We start from the raw sequence: 24,168 nt of genomic DNA, 5'->3' as shown, positions 1-24,168 counted from the left end.
CTGTCTCCATGTGCAGATGTGACACACACCGCTTCCTGAGTTCTCCTACCATGTGGAAGTTGCGCTCTAAGGCCACTCGCACGTTGGTCTCAATGCTGGTGCGTTTCTTCCTGCGTCGGCCGGATAGACCCTCGATGCCCAGCATGGGGGAGGAGAGAGAGGACGGGCTGGGCAGCATGCTGTCGATGGCCATGTTTTCTGTCGGAGGGAAAGACAGGAAGGGGTTGAAGTAAAACTACCACCATGGTGGGGTTTTATTTACACATGACTCGCATGGCAAGGACAAAATAAAATATCACATTGATGACTTTCGACTTATGGAACTGTTGCTCACATACAGTTAAGCCGAGTATTCTGTGTGAGCTAAATGGAGGGAGTCTTCAGTTTACAATATTCCCATAAAACAAGGAGGGCGTATTAGGCCAATTGTAGGTAATAATAAACAAAGACAATTTGGCAATAAGAAAAACGTAACACTAATAAAATGGGAATATTTGCTGGCTCACGACACAGCGGTGTATCGGTGACCCTGTGGTGTGTTGAGGTTGATGCAACCTGTGAGTTGTTTCGTGTATATTTATGACTTCAAAATCTTGAGTTTTTTCTCTCTTTAATTTACAACTTTAATCTCAGAGAATAACCAAGAGATTTAATGCTGGAAATAATATTAATAATGTTATTTTTCTGATAACAATAATTTGTTTGACCTAATACTCAGTTGTACCGCCAATGGTTGTGTTTAGCTATTATTTTTTTTTACTTTGAAGTCATGCAAAATGATAAACTGCCGGCAATAAGGTGCTTTCTCCATGTTCCTGATGACAGACGATCCGGTTGTTCACCTGCATCACCCAGCCACTTCTCCAGCAGCGGCTTCAGCTTGCACATGTTCTTAAAGCTCAGGTTGAGAGCTTCGAATCGGGAGATGGTGGTCTGGCTGAAGTCGTTGCCGTACAGTTTGCCCATCGCCACGCCGACGTCCCCCTGGCCAAGACGGACAAGCAAAAGAAGTCAGAAACAGAGCTGGGACTGGCGCCACTTACTCCGCTCCGCCTTCCCCTCCTCCCCGTTGAGGTGCTACCTGGGTGAATCCCAGCTTGATGCGTCGCTGTTTGAAGGTGCGGGCGAACTGCTCCAGCTCCTCCAGGTCGCTGGGCTCCTCCCCCAAGTGACCCCCGTGACCTCCGGGAGTCAATCCGGGCGTCAGCGAGGAACCTATGGCGCCGCTGGACGCTGAGGGGGCTCCGACAGACGTCACGACACCGCTGCTGCCGGTGGCAACGAGGGAGCTGCCACTTCCACCGATCACAACATCGCTGCTCTTCTCCCTCTGTGACATCAGGAAGACAGTAGTGTTGAGGAGGTATTCATGGTCTTTTGTTATCTGGTTTTCTTCCTTGTGTTTTGGATTTTTGTTTGTGCTTTGTAAGTTAGTTTTGAAAGGTGCTATATTAATAAAGTTATTATTGGTAATACTACAAAAATGATACAGAGCTGTCAAGACATTTAAAAAGCTTCACTGAAATGAATGTGTTCTCACTCACAAAAAACAATAATTTGGCCCTGGTGCATTGACAAATCCTAGAGATTTGACAGGGATCATGCAGAAAAAAATAAATAAATAATGTAACAGGAGAAAAACACTGTGAGTCTAATATTCGAGGATATCGAGTTTAACCCTCGACCCGCCACTAGGTCAGCCGAAGCAGGAGGCAGGAATTTGACCCAGCGTGCTTTGGGGGGGGATCTACTAATGGACCAGACACCGTGCGTGATATCGGCTGCCTCGTTTACATTCACCCTCTCTGTGTATAAAACACGGACAAGCAGGGGACGCCTGCCGCCGCGTTTGACACGACTTCATAACGGCCTGATGAAAAAATCCATAACGACCCTTCTGGTGTGTGGGGATGCATTCATGCATCACGTTACAGCAGATGAAGGCTGCTGACACGAGCTTCTTAACTGCGTCTCATTCTGGAAAGAAGCTGCCTTTTCCAGCAGATACCGGCGACGAGCCTAAACGATGGCGCTGCAGCAGATGACGGCTGAAAACGGTGAACCGAAGCCCCGGTGCAGAGATTAAACAGCGGTTCCATTGGCTCGAAAATAACACGACAAGTCCCACTTATGTAGTTTCCAAATGTCTCTTTTTCTTTTTCTTACTTCCCCTGTCTCTTTCCCCTTGTCTCTCGCTCTCTTAGCCTTATTGGCATGACCATAAATGACCAGGGTACTGAATCCGAACACACAAAAAAAAAAAAAAAAAGAAGGTAATTTGAGGAAATAAAGGACACAAGCAAATTCATTTTTTGTGCGTGCATGCTAAAGTAGTGATTATTTCACCAACAAAGCACTGAAGCCTGCTTCCATTTCCAGCATCCTGTCTTTGTGAAGCGGGTGTTCTGCAGTGATGGAGCAGACCGGACATAAAGAACACACGTCGGGTGTCTCCCATCACCCCGAGATGGGACCGACTCGTTGCAGAGAAACAAGCTCAGGGCTCCCACTAATTCGGCGTAATGGTGAGTTGTATTTTTAGCACTTCATATTTGTTTTTATTCCGGTCGTATGATTTTATTCCGTCATATTTATTGCCCACACCGTGAAAGCCAGTCCGTGGAAATATTGTTTGACATGAAACCGGTCCGTGATGCAAAAAAGGTTGGGGACCGCTGATCGAGTTGACTCTGATAGCTCTCATCTCTTTCTTTCTTTCTTTCTCTCTTTCTTTCTTTCATTTCCTACCTGTGCTTGGAGTCCCAGGCGAGGTGGGGTTGTCAGTAGTCCCCCTGAGCTTTGCTGAGGTAGCTGGATCAGATTTGATGTCGAGAGCAAACCTGTGACAGCAAGAGCAAAATGAGGAATGCGTTACTTTTTATTAAAAACAAACATATTTATTGGAATCACGGAAGTTTTGATTTTTCTTTGGTAGTTCCTGTTCTGTTGCGTATTTTACAGGAATCATCAGAGCTGAAGACCAGCAGGTGACCTCACCCTGCTGCGACTGTTGCACCTGTGTGGGCTGAGACAGGAGGAACTGGGCCGGGGACTGGAGAGGATGACCCGGCATCAGAACCAGCTGCTGGAGCTGCAACAGCTGCTGGATGTCCTGCAACGACAGACACGGACATGTTTCCATCCACAGCGTTTCAGTCAGAAGGTACGCACTGTTCATGAGAGTGCTGGAGGTTCATACCTGGGCCGTGAGCTGGATCGGCTGCGACAGGGCCAGCTGCGGTGGAGGCGGGACTTGGACAGCTTGTTCCTGTTTGGTGTGCTGCTGCTGGGACTGCGCCTGGTTCTGCTGCTGCTGGTTGGCCTGTTGCTGGGCGGCGGCGGCATGGGCGGCGTGGGCGGCGTGGGCTGCGTGAGCGGCGTGGGCGGCGTTGGATTGCTGAACAGCGGCCGCCAGGAGCTGAGCCTGGGCCTGTTGGAGGAGCAGCTGCTGCTGGGCCGGGAGGAGAGCGGCGAGCTGTGGGGGGGAGGGGGGAAGCAGGGGAACGAGGAGGAGGAGGGGGCGATGGCGTTGAGGCAGGAAGGGGATGACGACAAAATGACAAGAGTGCGGCGAAGGAAGGAGGAAGTGGATCGGGACGTGAGTGGAGACATAAAGGAAAAGTCAGGAGAGAGAACAAGGAGCAGCATTCCAAGAATAGAGGTGTCGGCCAATCTGTTAGCGGAGAGCAAAGCATGCCGCAGCCAAGACAAGCGAGAGAAGCCAATCCACTTAACTTCCAGAACATTTAGCTCAGGTACAACACAGTGTTTTCATGGCCTTCATGGCAGGTGTGTTGACACTTGTCACAACATTCCTCTCAGCTCGTTCATTTGAATGCTGCTCATTTCCTTCATGAAGCATTTAACTCAACTTTGGATCTTCTGTTCTTATCTCCACACCAGAGAAAGTAATACAAGGCAAAGAAGAGCTCAGAGAAAACGGAGCTGTTTTCTTTCAGATTTTGTAGATAACGCCCATTTATTTGTACACATATTGCTACATTTCCAAATCAGTTTTCATATAAAGTCAAAATGAACTGTCCAGCTTTGAAATCTGTTAAGGCAGTCACCATGTTGGACAAGAAACGGGGTCAACTCTTTTCCACGTGTTAATGGCATTATAGAAGAAACACTTGTGTGTGTGTTGTCTCACCCCTGCTAGCTGGCTGCCAGCCAGCATCAGCTGTGTGTGGTGGTGTTGTTGTTGTTGCTGCTGTTGCTGCTGTTGTAGCCGCTGTTGCTGCTGCTGTTGCTGTTGTTGTTCTTGTTGTTGTTGCTGTTGTTGTTGTTGTTGTTGTTGTTGTTGCTGCTGCTGCTGTTGCTGGGAGGGAGGAGCAGGAGGGACGGTGCTGTGGGTCATCTCAGAGCTCTCCTCGCTCTTTCCCTAAAGAAGATCACAGAGGCACACTTTCTTTCTTCACGTGGGCTTGTTGTTGTTTTCTACGTTCATTGTAAACTCAAATGCTGAACCTGCACAAAACTCCAACGGCTGATGGACGCGACAAGAATATGTCTGTTTGATTGCAGACGTTCAACTCAATAGGACTGAATTGGAAAAGCGTAAAACATGCGCAACTGTTTTTTTATGCTCCAAATTAAATACATAATAATAATGAAGTGCACAAATGCTAATCTGATGGTAAACTGATTCATCTTCTAAAAAAAGAGGTGGATGGAGACCAGAAGCTGCTGGTACCATGTAGTTGTGCCTCCGCTGTGCTTGGTCTCACAGAACACGATGCGCTATTGAACCGACGTTGGACAGAAAGCAGAGTTTAGCAGCTGCACAATGATGAACCAGTTTGGTCAAACAACCGGGGAACAGGTCTCTCAGAATGTGGACGCGTTAAAACACATTGTGCAGGGGAGGAGAAAGAAAACAACAAAAAAACAGTCGACGATTATTTCATCGTTATTTTGGCTCACTGCTGATTCACGGGTTCAAGCGACTCGATCCGCCTCGTTTTTTTTTAAGTGTCAGGAACGCTGCTGACCTCCGACCTCCGGCTGTCGTTGCTCATCCATCACCTGCCACACTGTGCTGCAGCTTTACCTGTCCATCACTCATTGCCAACTCATTCACATCCTTCACGGGCATTCCCACACTTTTACAGGACTACAGACTTTTTTTAAAAATGTGATATGTTCATATTCACTTCAAACTACAGGCTCAGTCAATTCATTGACCTTACTTATTGAATGCACACTTGCCTTTCAAACATATTGTCCACTAAGTGACGTACATGAAGGGAGAGACGGAACTGGGGCAGAACAAAGAAACACCACCCTGGTTTTAATTAATTTGATACTCTCTTCCTTCTCTCTTCTTTTCAAAACAACAAGTTGGTCGACAAACAACAACCAAGATGGCGACGGACAAAATACAGAACTCAAGGCTTCAGAATGGTAACTACCTCCACTTCTGAAATACCTTCTATTGTATTTATTGTAAAAAATGTTCTTTTCAATATGTACACAACAACACAGTAAAAAAACCAAAACCTGATAAAAAACAACACAGAGAACATAAAAGGTAAGAAAACTACATTTGTTGAACATATTCAGAAGTCAGTACAGTGAAAGCGGATATAAAACAGAATCACTCTTAATGGCACGCACGCACGTACACACACACACACACACACACACACACACACACACACACACAATTTGGCTCACCTTGCTGCCAGCTGGTGTGGGAGAGACGCTGAAGGGGCTTGTTTTCATCGGCTGGACCTGCAACAACACACACACACACACACACACACACACAACGTGAGCATCATCAGGTGTAAAGCCGCCCCTGTCATCTGGGTCAGCGAGCGCCTCGAGGGACTCACAGGTACAGTTACTCTCTACAGTGAGCATATGGGCTCAGACTGCATATCAGCTAATCAAACATCAACAGGAGGTCCACATGAAACCAACATTAATTGTTGAGGCAGGAGCACGGAGTTGCCAAAGATGGTGTGAGTTCATTTTGTTAAAAATCATAAAACTCATCATAAAAATGAACTCATTTTGTTAAAAATGAACTCACACCTGTACTGTATGAAACAACACCATTACAAGGCTGACTTTCACGTTGATGGAGCAGGCTTTTTGAGAAAGCAGATGGTGGACTACCCACGAAATATCAAACCACTCGAATGTTCCTGCGAGGATTTGATGCAGATACTGTTGCTGTAATAAATTCACTATCTATATATCCTTTATGGTGTGGTCATTGATAGTCACAACCAGTTATTTAGTAGTTTGATGTAGTTTCATTTTTAAAAACTTTATAAAGTCCTTTAATTAATGTAACTATTATATTTGTATGTATAACTAACAAAAATACTAAAAACTAACTATGTTAAGAAAAAAAAGAATACAACCAACCTGGTCATCAGGGCTGTTTCTGTTAGAGTCTGAAACACAGAGGGATCCTTTATTAGATAGTGTGTGTGTGTGTGTGTGTGTGTGTGTGTGTGTTCATGCCGATGACTTTAGTAACGTTCACTTAAAAATACAAGAGAAAACTGATGAGGTTAATTCACGTGTGTCACACAATTGAAATATGATGACTGGACATGAATAAAATGTCTTTATTATTAACATCATGAAATATGTGTATTTGTGTGTATGTGTGTGTGTACCTGAACTGTCCCCTGGATACTCAGCCACAGGCTTCTCATCCTCTGCTGCTTTAGACATCCTGATATCTGCAAGAAACACACACACACACACACACACGCACACACACACACATATGGATCAGATATACGGAACATCCACAAAGGCTTGTAAGGCGGTGCTGTGTGGTGAAGAACAGAGAGGGTTGTTGGTTCAAATTCCTGGATGATGGGAAAAACATACTCTCTGTGACTACTGTCTCTCTGAATGAGACGTCAGCCTGGCGGTACACTTGTAGGTCAAAGTTCAAGCGAGATCAACACCGTCAGGAATTCCAAAGAATCGGGAGCAAAGTCTGGCGAGACTGTGACAAATACTGTTTGCAGAAGCAGTTTCCATGCAGGAGAAGCTCTGTGGCTGGTCCTGCTCTGACCTCGTTGCTCTACTGGGGGTGAACCCCTTTGAGAGCTTGGCTGTGTACAATCTAAGAATACCTCACTGGAGATAAACACCCAAAGATGTTCTGCTAAGTTCCTAAAAAGTCACCCGTTTTCTACTCGTTTTCCTTTGCACACAACTGAAAGAAAACCCGGCTCAGCAAAAACAAAACGACACGAGCAACAAAACGGATGACGCAGTCCTCTAAAGTAGCTCTATGAATGGAGACCTTATCGACCCGCGGCGCGTGGGCCTGCCTTAAGGAGCGTCTACCAGCGGCAGAGATCGGGCTAACTGGCCTCGCCGTGCTGCCCGTGGGCGCCGGCTTCTGGGAACCCGCAGCGGTAATTGGCGGAAGGCAGAGGAAGTGCTGAGCCGAGCGGCGGCCATTACTCAGCACTACCTGCCGCTTCCGCCGCCATGTTGGAACAATCCGCTGATCTTCAGCTTCTGATTGTCTCGTTAAAAAGAAATTTAATACAGCAGTCAGAAAGAGCTCAAGAAATTAATAAAAATTGCAATTGCTCTGTCTGCGCGAGGCCGTGGACATAATAAAAGGACACCTGATAAAACCACAGCTAACATCTCCTGACCTTCCCCTCCTCTTCCTCGCTATAATTACACCTATAGCTTCTGTCCTGCGGCTTCGCAGCCTCCTCCATACCCTATGGAGCACTCACAAACACACACACACACACTTTGTGTATTATACAGAACGGGCAAGGAAAGAAGAAGAAGAAGAAGAAGAAGAATATATAAGCTCGGTGAGTGAGTGTGCGGTAATCGTATCATCAGGGTCACAGACAAGTTCAAGGTGTGATGAGGGGAGGTAGAAAATGGAGGATGGATGGGGATGAAGGCGAAAGAGCGACAAAGAGGAAGAGACGGAGCGGCGCAGAGAGAACATCTAGAACCCGAGGAAAAGTAGGGGAAGATTACGATAAGACAAAAGACGAAGAGAAGAGAAGGAAGATAAAATAATATTCACGCACACCTCTTTTTCAGTTTGTTGCCTTCATTTGTTTTTCCTCTCTGTATTAAATGTCAACCAACGCGGTAATTTCTCGCCAATATTAGGTATTAAAAAGGAGGAAAGCAGCCAATGGCCTTGTGTGACGTCTCTATCCATTTGTGTTGTCTTTCATGTAATAAATAAACACATTGGGAAGGTCTGTAAGTCTCAACCTCTTGTCTGGAACCAAAAAAGGTTTAGTTAAAATCCAGTAGCATGAATTAAAAAGGGAAATACATTTTTCTTAAAGGACTGAAGAAACCCTGTTTGTGGAGATGCCGCAGTTACATCATTTGACCAGATGGTGGCGGCACCCTCCTGGAAATGCTGAGGAACTTTACGTGTGTGTGCATTAGTATTGTTACCACCATCAGCTGTGCAGCTGTTACAAAAACTAATGGCAGATTTCCACTATTTAAAAACATAATGATCCGTTTTATTCACACGAGGAGTTAAATGTAATACACTTTACTTCACACAGACACACAGACACACACACACACACACACACACACACAAATATCATTTTTCCCGGCTTTATCCTTTCAGCATATGAAGGTGGGTGGGTGGGTGGGGGGGGGGGGGAGTCCCATAAAATAATTTGATCATCCCACTCTCCCCCCGCTTCCATCGCTCCCTGCCCATAACGCCTCAACTGCCCCTAACCCCTCTGGCCATGGGGCCCTTTCTAGCCCCCACCCACCCCAACCCCCTTGTGTATATGCGAAAAAAATCAAACACACCAAACTCTCTTTTTTGGATTTCAGTGTCAAATTTCGCCGCGAGTTACAGTGACCACCGTCCCAACGCACTCCTCCAGCCCGGGGGGCAGTTTGACAGCAGCCGCTCGGATGGAGCCCCCCCTCTCCCCCTATACTCTACTCATCCTATCAGTACTAATAGCACAGAGAGAGAGGGGACAGATGATGTATCTGTCTTCTGCAGTTGACATGCCCAGCGTGTGTGTGTGTGTGTGTGTGTGTGTGTGTGTGTATGTGCCTTAGAGGGGGGTGCAGGGTCACTGTCAGGGAATTAGAGAAAGGGGGAATAAGTGAGAGAGAGAGAGGGGAGGGGGGAGGGGGGGGGGGGGGGGGGGGGGTTAGAATGGCTGGAGGGGTCCCAAACTTCCCCCCTTCCTGGTTGCCCACCCACCCCGCCTGGATCGCGCCTGTCAGGGGCCGCTGACAGACGGCGCGTGGGTTTCTCTGTGTGTGTGTGTTTGAGGGGAGGGGGGTAGCACGGGTGCTGTTTGGCGTGTGGAGGTCAGAGGTCAGACACATGGTCTCGACCACCTCGCGCCTTGCATTGACACACACAAACACACACTCACACACACAAACACACACACAAGCTGCCTGCCTTTCCCACCTGTCCCCTGCCACATTCACAACCACACACACACACACACACACACACACACACACACACACACACACACACACACACACACACACACACACACACAGGGCTGCGATTACTGCGATTACTTGTACCATCGATTATTCTCTTGATTTATGATTTCTAATAGTTTAGAAAATGTTAAAAGGAATTGAATTGAAATATGTATTGCAGCTTTAATTATGTCAGATATTAGGCAGTAAAGAGAAACATTTTTTCAAAGTTGATGGTCAAAAAGCTCTCACTGGTTTGATTTGATAACACTGGTTTGCACAAAAAAATACCCTTGGCCAAACAAACATGGCAGCAATTTTGAGAAAGTTGAAAAATATCAGCGTTAAAATAAACAATAAATACAAATGAAAAATGAGTTATCACTTAATTTACAACAGTTTGGTCTTTAGTGTTGTGACCTCTGCATGAAGTACGTCCAACTTTATTGTTATAAAGTCAGAGATTACATAAAATATAACAAATCTGCAAAAACAAAACAAAAACTTTGAATCTAACTGACTAAAGAAGGAGGAAAGAGTCGCAAAGTCTATTAAAAGTTTCACATTTGTGCCTTTTTTTTCTTCTTTTTTTTTAAAATTCAACCCATCTGAGCGAACAGACGTGTGCGGCGTCTCGTTTTAACGACCTGCTGAGCAGGAAGAGCAGAGCCCGCGGTAGAATGAGAATAGCTTGAGACGAGGTAGACGGCAGCATTAGGACACGATGTCATCCACACGGAATCCTCCAGCAGGGACAAATGATGCGTTTATTGTACTTCATAGTCTGCATCCCATGCGCTGGGTTTACCATGAACAGCTTGTTGGATATTTATTTACTACTAAAGAGATATCATGAGAATGTTTTGTTCCTTCTTTTTTTAAATCGGCGAGTAGGTTTTTTTTGCTCCCGATTTATCTCCCAGGTGAAATACTGGGTTAGTTAGTTTCCCATCTCCGGAGCTGCAGTCGGCTCCTCTCGCCTTCACCCCTGTGCTGAAAAATGATCGTCTCCACGAGCGGGCCTGGTGTCATGAGTCCATGCAGCAGAGGGAGAGGGAGACCCACATCCCAACACAAACCCAGATGGCTGCCTGAGCCACTTGTGTGACAACAGGAAGAAGCAGTGAGCTAGTTCACCTTCACTCTTCCTATTAGCGTCGCTCCTCCTTCACCTCTTTGTCCTCCACTCAGGTCCCTCCTTGATTTATTCGGATCGCTCTCACACTTCAGCTGTAATGCAACCATCCGGCTTGAACTTCTCTCTACCCCCCGACCCCACCCGCTTTCCATCTCCACCCGTTTCCCCTCCCTTAAGTAGTGCGTTGCCAGTGTCTCTAACTTTCTTTGTCTTCCTCGCAGCCTCACCTTCAATACATCGTTGTTGTTTTTTATAGCACTCTCTTTCATACATTTTGCAGAGCTTCCTCTGGAAACGGTGGAGATGACTCTCATTAGGGTGGAGCGAGTCGGCCCCTGGCAGCCCGGCTCACCTGTGACACCTGTGGCTCATGAAAGTAATTAGTCCTCGTGCTTTAAAAACAACTGTGAGGGTGTGTGCCGCGTCGATATGTGTGTTGTGCCGAAGCTACAAACTGAGTGGAATCCTCACATTAATAGAATGTTGTCTTGTTTTAAGTGGAGTGAAGAGTCCTTCCTAATAATCAGCTGTCTCTCTAATGGGCTTCTCCCACTGCTTCAGTCTGATGCTGCTGTAGGTCTCCTATTAAGCTCCGACCCCCCCAAAAGAAACACATGATTTCTGGCCAACGTGTCTCCCTCTCTCCCTCCGTGTCTTCATCCCTTCATCCCCCCCCACCCCCCCAGCAGTGGTCAGTTGCAGCGGTCACGGCACCGTTGGACAGCGCTCCGCAAGCACAGGACACACAGACTGGTTGCCAGGCAACAGCAAAGATCACGGTGTGTGTGTGTGCGTGTGTTCACATGTGTGTGTGTGCTTGTTTGCCCCTCGCGTGTTTGCGTGTGTACCTGTGAGAGTGTTAATCATTAAGAATAAACATGTTTGGCTGCCTGTGCCGCATGCTAATGTTTACACCTCATCAAACGCTATTCAAGGAATATCAGTTTCATTCATAGTCATATGTCGACCGATGTGAAAAAGGGTGAAATCAGCGATACGTCTCACATTCATTCAGCTGGCGGAGCTAAAAAGGGTTTTGAAGTCATTAGGATGTTCCAGGAGGTTGTCAAGAATGGCTTTCATTGCAGTTGTATGTCAATACATGAGGAAAAAACTCTCTTCAGTGTCTTCCACAGAAACACCGACCACTTCCTGTCTTCAAAAGGCCGATAATGTCTTCAGGATCTGTGAGCAAAACACACACACACACACACACACAACAAAACCCCATAATTCCAGCACGCCCACGCCAGCTTTGCTCACGGTGAGCCGTACGGAGTCGATGTTGCTCATAAGTGACTTGTTTCATGATCCATATGCCGAGGAGCTTATGAGGAACGCCGCCGGTGTGAGTTTATGCACAACAGTGTCTTGCGCACACATGCAGTGAGTCAGAGACAGAGAGTCATTACAGGAGCGTACACGTGCGTGTGCGTGCATGTGTGTGAGCGCTTTCCCGAATATGTCTCTAGAGTGTTTATTATATCCGATACAGTACCTCTTTCTCGCACCACATATTTCTGTGCCGATCGATTCTTCTGACTCCCGACAAGACAATAATCGCACCTCCCTCCCTCTCTCCTTCCCTCCACCATTATTACTGCCCTCCCCGAGGAGCGCAGCGTGGGGATGGAGGGATGGAAACCAAGAAATGGAAGGAAGGGAGGACCACGGAAAAGGAGGAAATGGCCACTGTGTGTTACTTCCTTTTTTCTCCCCCAGCATCGCACAGATGGAGGGAGAAAACGGGGAGACGGAGACAAGTAAGACGAAGACGAAGACGGGCAGATGCTGAACATTTAGGGGGATTTTTAGGGGAGATAATGGTGCGGGCTGGGAGACATGACAGAGGGGGTTTCAAGGAAAGACTACAAGGGGAAGAAAGAGACAGGAAATGTCAGGGGGAGTGATGGGACAGTAGGGAGGACGCACGGGAGGGAGGGAGGAAAAACAAATGAGGAGAGAAGATGAAAAAATACATCAGCAAATGACAAACAAGCAACAACAACAACAAGGAGAAAAAGTAGGAATCTGGCAATAACAGCTGAAGGTGGGAAGAAAATAACGAGGTGTGGTGGAAAAGGGAATTTGAGGGTATAAAATCAACCTCCAAATAAACAATAAATCCAAGGGAAGAGGAAGAGCAGAGTTAGTGAATGTGTGAGTAGGGGGGACACCGGGACAGAGGAAGGAGGTGCATGAGCAAAAAAAGAGGGACGCTAATTTAGAACAATGAGAGAAGTGAAGTGAAATCCAAAAGAATTAAAGTGAAAGAAAAAGGAAACACACGTGGAGTGAAGTGAACTGCGTCCTTGCAGGAAATAACAGGAAGTAAAAAAAAAGATAGTGACAATTGGACTAACAAAGACACACAGCCTCGCCCTGATGGTGTGTGTGTGTGTGTGTGTGTGTGTGTGTGTGTGTGTGTGTGTGTGTGTGTGAGCGATTGGACAAGGAGGGAAGGGCCCCCACCCCTCCCTCCTGTGGTAGATTGTGTGCAACAGAGTCGATGACAAAATGAACAGACATGACCAAAAGATGAGATGAGATCAGATTAAAACCCCGGAATCACATCCGAGCTGACACGGACGTGTCATCACATCAACGCCGAACAGGGAAAAGAAGAAAGCCTTGTGGATGAAACCATCATAGTAATTCCTCCTAAAATCAACTTGTGAAAAAGAGAAGCAGACTACATTTGAAACTACTCTCTGATGATAAAAACGGTGGTAATTGTGTGTATTTGTGTCTGAAAACATGTTCTCCGGAGCATTTTTCTAGTCAATTTACACACAAAAGAAATGATAAAATAAAATAAAATACAAAATTGATATAACGTACCCTCAGTACTAATTCTTACTTCCAGCTTGACCACCACATTCATTCAATGGGGGCTGAAAGGATCTCATAAGTCCAAAGATGGCAGAATCTTTCTCCACCCATAGAAGATCATATTATCCTTCAATTTGGAGTTATGAGGTTGTCAAGTGACTGCAGGGATATTTATGTTCAGACTGTTTGGATTCGGGGTGAAAATCCCAGTAGTGTGAGTGTGTGTGCGTGTGTGTGTGTGTGTGTGTTAAAAAACCCAGCCCGTCTTAAAATCAAGCCTTTCCTGTTTTTGTGACACCGCTGATTCTGATTCAGGATCTGATCTTGCGTCTTGATGCAAAACCAATGAATGAATGGACGACGGTGTGAGGCGCGTTGAAACCAGCCCGCCGTCCTCTCCTCCGGCCGCGGAAACCCCCGGTGATCTATGGCGCGTGCTGCGAGCCGTTAAGACGGTTGGGTTTACAGGTTTATCGATTGGACCCGACTTAAATTGGCTCCCAATTAAACAGAGCGCTTATTTGACCTCTTTACCCCCTTCCTGTCCTCTCCTTTCCTGTCCTGTTAAATACCCCCCCACCTCCATCTTATTCTCCCCCACCTCCCTCGCAGCCAGCTCCTCTCCATCGACACATCCATCTCTCACTCTGTGTAATACTTATACTACCTTCCCCCCTCCGTCTACGTTACCCTATCCCCCCCCCAATCACCATACCAGCGTCTCCTCTCACCGTCCATTTCGCCACCTTTCCCCACATCTGATCTTTCTCTCTTTCTCTGAGTCCATCCATCAATCTTTCCTTAAATAACAGCGATGAATTATTAAGTGTATTTATTCAAACACCATTAATTATAAAATAAAGCCGGCTTGTCGGCCCTGCTCGCTTTGGCTGAGGCCCGGTGTCAACCGGATGGGGAGGGGAGAGAAGAAGAAGAGGTTGGCGGGGCCGGAACAGTGGAAGGTGAGCTAGTTTTGTGGTTAGGTTTGGAAATGGGGGAGAGAAAAAGAAGAAAGGGGGAGGTGAAAAGGAGAAGGGGGGTGGGGGGGTGGTTAGGAAATTGGTGTGGCTAGCGGAACAGCTCCCCTCCCTCCCCATCACCCCCTCCCCTTCCCCGCTCTGCTTTGTATTCTGCGGAGATGACAGGGGGAAAGCTTTATTGCTCTGAGTTGGTATCGATCGGGGCCCCACAGAGGGGGTATCCAGACCCACGCACACTGGAGGCCCTTTCGCAGAGGCCGCCGACTCCTACTCCATGCTTCCCCCGCCTTACCCCGCCCGCCCCGGACAAACACACCCTTCCCTCTCCTCCCGTTTCCACCTCGCTTTCTTTTACCTCTCACTTCTAAAAAATTGCGGGCTTCTTTTTGCCTCGCTCCGAGAGGTCAAGAGACGAGGCGCGGGCGGCTCTCGTGGAGCCGCGTGCGGCGCCGACGCGCCCGGACACGGAGAGGCTCGCGCCGGTAAATGAAAACAGGATTTCACTCTCGCAAAAACACTTTCCACGCAGACGCACGCGATCAGAGGTGAAGCGCTCACATGAACACAAACACACTCACGCACACACACATGCACACACACGCCCGTTGCCATGACACAAACCCTAGGCTGCTGTCCTGACCAGTTGCATCAGAACATCCCTAATCTGGGAGCGTGACCGTCCTCAGTTCCAGCAGGCGGGGATCAGGGCGCTCCGGGCAGATTCAGAATTTAAGGATAAGATGGGATGGGGATGCAGGTTTCTGAAATCACCCCGAGGCAGGGAGTGATGGGATGGAGCCAGGGATGAGAAGGGGTGGGTGGGGTGGTATGATGTGTGCCCCCTGTGCCCAACTTCCCAGCATTCCTAGGGGCCGAGGGCCAGTAGAGAAACACGCAGGCGGAGGAATTACATTTCTTAGCTGCGATCAAAAGAAAAGCTTTGAGAATGAGGACTTTTAACCCCCTTACACAAGTGCCACGATGGATGCGGGTGCATGAAGTGCATTGCAGTTCTTTTAATTTTTCTTTAGAGATGGACAGAAAAGGATTGAGAGAAGGAGAGAAAGAGTGTGGTAGGTAAATGATCTTGCTCAGTAAAGGCCGTGACTCCCTTTTCATACGATTAGATCACACGTCACTGTCTTTTATTGAATGTTATGTTGTTTTGGTCTCAAATACTTTCACACGGAACGAGAATATTAGGCAGAGAGAGAAAAAGCCACTTTCCCAACGCGAATAAAGGCAGCGACCAATCACGTTGTTTGGAACGAGTTGTGTTGCGCCTATATTTATGAAACACGGAGGCTCAAGTCCGAACCAAGATGAACACTTTATTACTCTTTTTAACCTCGACAAACACAGACCAGATCTGCTCCTTCGTTTCTTACCTTTCACAATAAAAGCCTCAAACATTTTGCATTTTGCATGTTTGTGTGTAAAGGCCTTAAGAGTTGTTTTCATGACCTACAATGATTTGGCCTTCTCTGATTGGTGGAGAATGAGCCAAGATATCGCCACGCACAAACAGCGTGACCAACACAGATTCCTTCAAAACAACAAGAACACCAATCAAATGTCTTCTATCAAGGCGAGAGACGACGTGGACTATAAGCCTCCCAACTCTCCTGAATGTGTCACCTCCTGGCCACCGTCCCTGCCATTCCACTTAACAAACTCCATTTTGTTGAGGTTTGGCCGAACGAATCGGCGAGCCAGCCATGGAGAGAGAAAGAGAGAGAGAGATGGACGAATCGACGGCTGGAGGGAAGAATGGGTGCTCAAGGCCACCCTGCTCCCCCCCCCCCCCCCCCATCCCTCCTCCTTCAACTCTTTCGCTCCAGAGTGGCTGTTATCTCTCTATTTTTACACTCCTTCCATCAACAGACTGCCCCAGACCCACTTATGTTCACTCACCAAATGACACACGCACACACCCGAGACAATAAAAAAACACAATTACAGATGTAGACAATGACCGTGGTTGCTGCCGAGCGGACTGCGAGTCCTCGGAGCGAGTGTATCCTTTAATGTGGGCCGTACGCGTTTGTGTGTGTGTGTGTGTGTGTGTGAGCGCGTGCGCGTAACCTTTTACAGACAAATCACCTGCTGTTTGACCAGAGGGTTTTGATCAGGAGTGTTTTTCTCTTCTGCATTAGGGCCGGTTTAGAGGTGCTTCTCTGAAATGTTGCGCCTCACTTTGTTTTATTTTTCAAAGGAAAGCTTGTATGGGTGGCGATTTTGGAATTCAACTTGAGTCTCTGGGGAATAAAAAATAACGATGATAAAAGCTTGAGGTTCAGGTGATTTATTTACATGTGAGATTTTCTTATTTCCCTCCATCAGATCGTTTTTTTTTTTTTTACTATTTCATAAGCAAAAAGGTTTTTCAGGCAGTTTTAGATTCGTGCTTTGATGTTTCTTATAGCACCTGAAAATATAGACCGAAAAAAATACACTGAAAATAATCACATCAGGTTAACCATTACACACACGCACACACACAAACATACATACAATTACAGGCTTCCAGAGCAGAGATAATTGTAGCAGCAATAAAGAGAATAGGTGTGTGTGTGTGTGTGTCCTTGTATGGATCAGATCCATAGGGGGTAGACTATACAATAACGACCAATTTAATGGAAAAGTCTATCTTCTCGCGGGTGGAAAGTGTGTGTGTACTTTTAGAACGCAAACACACACAGGGGTGCCAGCTGATGCCTTAATAGGTTTCACCATAATATTATGCCTGCCTGATGCTATGTGTCTATATTATTTCTACTATAATCATGTCTTTCATACTGCGTGCGTGTGTGTGTGTGTGTGTGTGTGTGTGTGTGTGTGTGAGCGAGCACGTTGGTCTTTATTCACTGTAGATGAAAGCCTGCTGGCACATACTGGACCACCACAGTGTGATGTCCAACTAAGACCCCTCTCTCCTTAACACACACACACAGACAGACACACACACACACACACACACACACACACACACACACACACACACACACACACACACAGACACACACACGCGCTCTGCCTGGCTGACTGACCTACCGCCATTTCACACCACTGACCAGTACAAATTGGATAAGGGTCCATTCTCTCTGCACCAGCACACTTTCACACACAGACTTTAGCGCACAAGTACACATATCTCACTCACACACACACACACACACACACACGCACACACACGCACACACACAAAGACGCTCTATAAAACAAGCTCAAAATGGCCGAAATGCTGCGGTGAGTAAACTTACAGAGCACGGAGGGAAGGAGAGGCGAGATAAGGAAGGAAGGAAGATGTGTGTGTGTGTGTGTGTCTGTGTGTGTGTGTGGTTTCTTCTTCTTCTCTTTTACGCTAAACGTTGATTACATTTCGGTGATTGCCGCTCAAATTTGGTGTAATTTTTCTGTCCAGGATTTTAACAAAAAGAAATGGAAAATTGGATGTTGGGTTAGAAGCAAAGTTAAAACTATCCAAAATATTTTCCTAAGAGAATCACCGTCTTCTGCGCAGATCAAATCTCCTTCAACAAACTCTGACTCAAAAGGCTTCACGGCACTCACTCTCCTTCAAACCTATGACCCCTCCTGTGATTGTTGTTGTGGTACGCAGCATGTTTCTATGGCCTTGGTTGTGCATTCTTTCTGCTTAAACGTTGTTTCTTGTCATAAATTTTCTGGAAGGCGAGTGCGACGCAAATTGTCTGTTTGTATCCCTTCTCCCCTTTTCCCTTTGTTAAAATGTGTATGTGTGTGTGTGTGTGTGTGTGTGTGTGTGAAATGACGTGTTCTTCACTTAACATGATTACATTTTTTACTCCTCTGCTTATCTCCTTTCTTACGCTCTCTTAACTATCAAGTGTCCCACAAAGCACTTGATAAAGTACCACGAAAACTAAATATCCAACATTTTCTACAAATAATATGAGCTAAGCTCTCAACCTTTTTTTTATCCTAAGGCCCACTTCTGATTGTTAAAATATTTCCAAGGACCACCATCCCAAATAAGTAAGAAAAATAATCCCAAAAAGAATTTAAAAAAGAATAAATGAATAAACTGAGCTATAAAGACGTGCAATGCCACTGTCAGCTGTCAAATTAATTAGGAATTAAAATGGATCTCCCTGATGATGTGTTGTGATGCGCTGCAGAACTCCTCCCTCTCTCCAGACCGACTCAGCGACGGAGGAGACGCGTATGAATTGTGATGTGAGGGGGAAGCAGCAGGAAGGGAAAGCAGGGAGAAAGACATTGTATCACAACCCACTTCCAAATGTGATTTGGATCCGAATGGCAAGAATCGCATTTCATGTCGCACGTCCAGATGTAGTAAAATCAATCTGCATATGCCAAAAAAACGGATCTGAGCTGGCTGTCTGAACAAGGCCTTAGATATAAAAATAACTAGCTTTGAAAATCACCAAACATTTACATTTTTTATTCCATCCAACAGCAGTACATCAGCCGCCTGCTTAGATGACGCTCTGAGGCCCAGAGCTGAACACGGCAGCCCCAACCAGACCCTCGAATTTGGTTCCACACGCATCAGATCATCAAAATATTCCGATCATCAGATCAAAGATGAATTATTTCAGCTGAAGCCGTTGAACGAATCTTCGCCAACTGACTTCTCCGATACCCACGGTGCACAGGCTGCTGGGTGGGGGAGTTGCCTGGATCTACAAGTCTCTTTACAATTTGACCTCCAAACTTAATTTGACTCATTTGAAGTATTAAAACCACATCCGTGGACCGGGTCCAATCGTTCCATCCGGTGGTTCCCTCCCGATCGCCTGGCCCTTATTCCCAACGTTTAGATGAAACCCGAGTAAGGCCGATACTCCTCCAATGCGAAGCCTTTTTTTCTGGCCCTCGTAGATACTTTTGGTTTCCCTCTCATTCCAGCGATAACATTCCCGCTACTTGATTCTATCGCGCCGGCTCGAGGTTTCTGCTCTGACTGTTCCTCTCCTGTCACATCAGTGGCGTCAGATCACTTCCTTATTGAACGTGAAGCGACACCAGCCTGTCCTTGTAACGCCGGTGCTGATGTATTCACCGCTCGCCACATTGGTCCGTCAGCTCTAACTGCACTCGCTGAGCGATTGCCCGCGGTCCGGGCTGCTTTCACCGTGGCGACAGGTCCTGTTGGACACCGCACCCGTGACTGAAACACGGCCCCTTCTCGTCTCCAGGATGCAGCACCAAAACAGGAGGGTCAAAAGGGGTTCACTTGTCCTCTGTTTCCACTCGGTGCTCTCTCTCTCTCTCTCTGGATTTACGTATTTATACTGTCATTTTACAAACTTGCTCTACTCTACTTGTGTCCTCTATTGCACGGAGGTCTGTCCTCTTCTGGGTGTTTCTTCCATAGAGTTGTTCCCGATGCACAGTGAGGACCGAGGGTGCAGTACGCTGTGATTTGAGGTATTGGGCTACACGAGTGAAGTTGACTTGACTCTGTGTTCTCACCTCTCTATTCACTGTGATGAAACACTATTGATTGTAAGCCAGGCTTTCAATGCAGCAGCTCGGGTCACAATGCAGCGCGGTATATAGCGGTACCCGTTGCTTCCACCCAGTCCCCACCCACTCAGCTTCATATAGAGCTATGTAATTATAGTGTGGCCTCGCCATACCCCCCATAGCATCTAATTGTGTGGATGCCAGGACCGCATGCTGTTTGGGAGCGGCCGCATTGTGTACGTTTCAGATGTTTGCCTTCATGTGCAGGCCTGGTGTAATAATGTCCATGAGAGCAGGGGAGTGGAGAGAAAAAGGAATCATTCTGACATGTGTCTGTAAATGCGGTGCTGTATATCTATCTATCTGCCAAAAACTTAAAACAAGCAAACATTAACATTCTTCACGTTTTAAATCCAGTCTAAAAAGTGTATTTTTTGGTATTTCTCTGATATAAAAGACGTTTGGGTTTTTTTAAAATTATTTTTCAGCGAGGTAAATGTTGCACTGATGATGTACCAAATAGAGGTGAATATAACGAGCTGAATGTTGATATTTTGCTTAAGTTTAGTTAACATCAGATTAACATAATAACCTTCATGAAGGTGGGATGTATTGCAGAGCTGTGGTATGTTTTCTGGGGATCCACTTTTTAAAAATGACAATCCGTTGCGACCAAAAAACAGCAAAATTCACGCAGGGTAACTCATTGTTTTATATTTCCTCTCATCAGTAAAACACATTTTGTATTTGATATTAAATGTTATAGTAATCCTGCCAACATTATTTTGGTGACCCTACTAAAACTACGGACCCAGTCTTTGGGAATGACTGTATTAGTTTGAGCTGGGTGGACCTCATAAACTGACTGTATATGTTAAACAATACATCAATCCAAATCATGAAAACCAAAGCAGCAATTGACTTTTGTAACAAATGTCAGCTAATGACACACACTATCTGACAGTAAAAGAATGAAATCAGAGAAAAATAAAGGGTTTCTGTGTGTCAACACCAGCAGAGGGCTGCTTCAGTACATCTAAGCAACATCAAAACTAAAAGTCCCTTTAAATCCTATAGAAACTCATTTAAAATGGAAGTCTCCCAGTCCTCATATGTGGTGTGTGCACCTCATGAAGCCACAGGAGAGCTCCGCCTGTACTTGCTCAGCGGCATTTGTCCTGTGACTCCATTTAATCTGGTGAATTATTCTGTTGCCGCTAGTGATTGACGCTTTGATGAGGAGGTTGGTGATGACTGGACTGGATGCTAATGTTTAACTGTATACCGTAGCTATAAAGTCAAGGAACTGCATTTTGATCTGTAGATTATTAAGAGGAACATCTGTGTGATGGAGAGAATCTCACTTAATAACTACAACAATGTAACCAAATTCCTTTTCATGTGATAAACACGCTAGGTTTTGACATTGCTGAGGAGCACAAGTGATAATTCCAACATGGCAGTAATTACCTCCAGCATTAGATGATGAAAACTGTTCTAGACACTGAGCTGCTCCGGGTAGAGGGATAGCCTGGATGTGATGTGTGTATTGAAATACGTTTATTTACTCAGAGTAAAAGAAGACAGAATATATTTGCAGCACTTATTCAGACATATATGACATATTGTCAAACCGAAGGGTTGTGTGGTCCTCGGGATCTCTCTCTGGCGACTCCCACCTGACGCTCAGTGTACATTCGTGAATCTGAATATTTGTATACCGGCGCATGTGTTTGCACTCCCAGTCGAGCCACATGGCCCTGCTGTGTTTACATGTGTTGACTGGGGGCACGCGGGGCGATGTCTCACGGTAATCAATGAACAAGGCAACGAGGGGGGGGAGGAGAAAAAAAATCGGTAAGGAAAGCAGGTTATCTCCTGTCATTAACTGAGGGATTCCCGCGTGGAGGGGAAAGACCTGGATTCATTGAGAAAAAAGCGCCGGGTGTTTGGCATGAAAAGAAAGCAGACAATTATCTATATTGATTAAAGCCAGCCAGCCAGCACATGGAAGACAGAAAACTATGGCTGGATCAATAGAGAGGGAGAGAGGGATGTAGGGCACAGGATAGAGGGATAGTCGGAGACATGCGAAAGCGGCGAAGGCTTGAAGAGAGACGAGGCCGCGACTCGACAGATGGAGAAGTGAGTGGAGAGACGGAGTCTGAGAACCTGCGACTAAAGAAGAGAAAATGAATTAAAGTGGAGGATATGAGAGGTGGCCGAGGGGAAGAAGAGATGACTGGCAAGAAATCTCATGGCGAGGGGTGAGGTCGATGAAATTAGCCGATGATGATAAGAGTGTTAATGAAAATGACGGGTGGGTATTTGATGACTGGGCATGTAATGTGTACGAGGAAGCGAGCGTGAGGCGATCAATAAGGAGACGGGTCCACTGTACATGCAGCTGGACGGGTTTGAAAGAAGACATTGGACTTTCTGGATTCGTGTGGTTCTGAGTTTGTACTCATGGTTGGATGCACTTATTGTAAGTCGCTTTGGATAAAAGCGTCAGCTAAATGACATGTAAAAAAAGAAAAAGGCAAAGCGGAGGATGAGGAAAGATGCTAAAGAAGGGGAGGAAACAGGAGAAGACAAAAATGGAGTTGGGACGACGTTTGGTGAAATGTTGGTACACATCCTCCTCAGATGTTTCCTCGGGACCGGGAACCATCTCTGAGGGTGGTGGCGCTCCTCGGAGACGGGACCGCCCCGTGTTGTGTTACATTTGTGTATCTGAAGGAAACCATCTGGATCCAAGAGACACCCACACCCCTGTCTCATACTGTACCTCTATACTCATACTGCAGAAGCTTCCAAAGGTAAAAGAGACGCTGACATCTCAGAACCAGCTGTGGGCTCACACAAGTATTTGGTTAGGGAGACGTTTTTGCTTTGAATTCTCAAGTCATGTTTCAATTTGTGTAACTTACTTACCTAAACTCAAAGAGCTGGTTTCACAAAGCGCGACTTCAGCTGTTGCTTGGAGCTAACAAGCTAACAGTCGGAACACGTCGAAGTTCATTCATACTCAGACAGGCAAGAACAAGTTGTCTTGTTCTATGAGACATATTTTGCTAGGGTCTGGGAGGCTAACTTTTTAGTTTAAAAACATAAATATAAAAAGTCTCTCATTATCTTTGTGAATATTTCCGCGTCAGTTTAACTTCATAAACATGAACTCAAACCCCACTGATGAAAGCAAATATGGAAGAGCCAGTTCCCTTTGTATTCTTACAACCAGCCTCTCTTTGTCTCCAGATCTCCCTCCTCATCTCTTGCATGAACTCTCCCTCCGTTATTTTTCTCATTCTCTCCTGCTATCTTTCCTCCTCCCTCTCCCCTACAATCTCTTTTCTCTCCCTCTCCCACTTTCATTCACAATTCCTCCATCTCAATTTGTCTCCCTCTCTTCAGTCCTGCGACGGCCTATTCATTGGCGCTCTCCCCACTTCACTCCCTCTGCCTCCACAGGGTCAGCCTGACGGTCACCGAGGTGCTGTCGTGAGCAGTACGGGGGATTGTAGGTCTGGGGCGAAATGGCTCTTAAATGGCTCTCAAACTCACACTGGCTTTATTGATGCTCTGGCCCGATGCCAGCTAGCCTCAACGCTCTGTGTGTGTGTGTGTGTTAGGGGGAGAGTGGTGCTGATTGCTATGTTGATTATACAGAATAGTCCGACACCACTCTGAAAGCTTAACACAGGTGGCGTCGAGAGACAAGACAGAGACAGGTGAGGAAGCACAACAAGCTGGCTCCAGTTTCCGTGCACTGAGCCGGTTGTTTTTAAGTAGACCGTTTGTGAAACTCTCACTATAATTTACAAGAGAGAGAGTTTGGATTTAACTTGGTTTGCCATCACATTCTATGTACTGAATGTGTAAACTGACCTGGGAACGTAAAATGTGAAAACTGCAGCAAGTGGTGGGAAGTTTGACCCTTAAAGACGGTGAAGGTGACACATCTTCAGGGTTCAGAGGAACCTTTAGAGAACTTGTCTATGCCCACTCAAGCCCTGTGTCCTTGAAGTTGACCCAAACAATAAAGTTTTTACAACAAGGACGAGTGCTGAAGAAGAGTGTTCAAAGATGACGTGAAGTGTCAAGGCCTTGACACACCACAGGCGTTATCTTAATGTTTTTTTGTGCAATTCATTTCCATGTCAATGTTTGTCTACATGTTTACTTTCACACAGAATGCAAATAATAAACAGCGTAAAAGTGACATAATATATAATAATATGAGTACAAATATTTTTTCCAAACTTGTCTTTTACCGTGAATAAA

General features: G+C 46.1%; 1 protein-coding gene across 1 annotated transcript in view; it reads right to left on the bottom strand.

The window, feature by feature from the left end:
- LOC117739534 (POU domain, class 2, transcription factor 1) overlaps window positions 1–24,168 on the bottom strand; it is a 51,589-nt gene that overhangs the window by 5,325 nt on the left and 22,096 nt on the right. The window contains exons 2-11 of the mRNA XM_034545997.1: window positions 6,639–6,704; window positions 6,382–6,410; window positions 5,680–5,736; window positions 4,154–4,384; window positions 3,200–3,475; window positions 2,998–3,112; window positions 2,749–2,840; window positions 1,082–1,330; window positions 843–984; window positions 50–198 (exon numbers count right to left, since the gene is read on the bottom strand). Of these exons, the coding sequence (XP_034401888.1) occupies window positions 50–198; window positions 843–984; window positions 1,082–1,330; window positions 2,749–2,840; window positions 2,998–3,112; window positions 3,200–3,475; window positions 4,154–4,384; window positions 5,680–5,736; window positions 6,382–6,410; window positions 6,639–6,704 (1,406 nt within the window). The remainder of the gene's footprint in view (window positions 1–49; window positions 199–842; window positions 985–1,081; window positions 1,331–2,748; window positions 2,841–2,997; window positions 3,113–3,199; window positions 3,476–4,153; window positions 4,385–5,679; window positions 5,737–6,381; window positions 6,411–6,638; window positions 6,705–24,168) is intronic.

The sequence above is a fragment of the Cyclopterus lumpus genome, chromosome 11 (genome assembly GCF_009769545.1).
Source record: "Cyclopterus lumpus isolate fCycLum1 chromosome 11, fCycLum1.pri, whole genome shotgun sequence".
NCBI classification, from domain to species: domain Eukaryota; kingdom Metazoa; phylum Chordata; class Actinopteri; order Perciformes; family Cyclopteridae; genus Cyclopterus; species Cyclopterus lumpus.
Note: the sequence above shows the minus strand (reverse complement) of the source record. Positions and strands in the feature narration are given on the sequence as shown.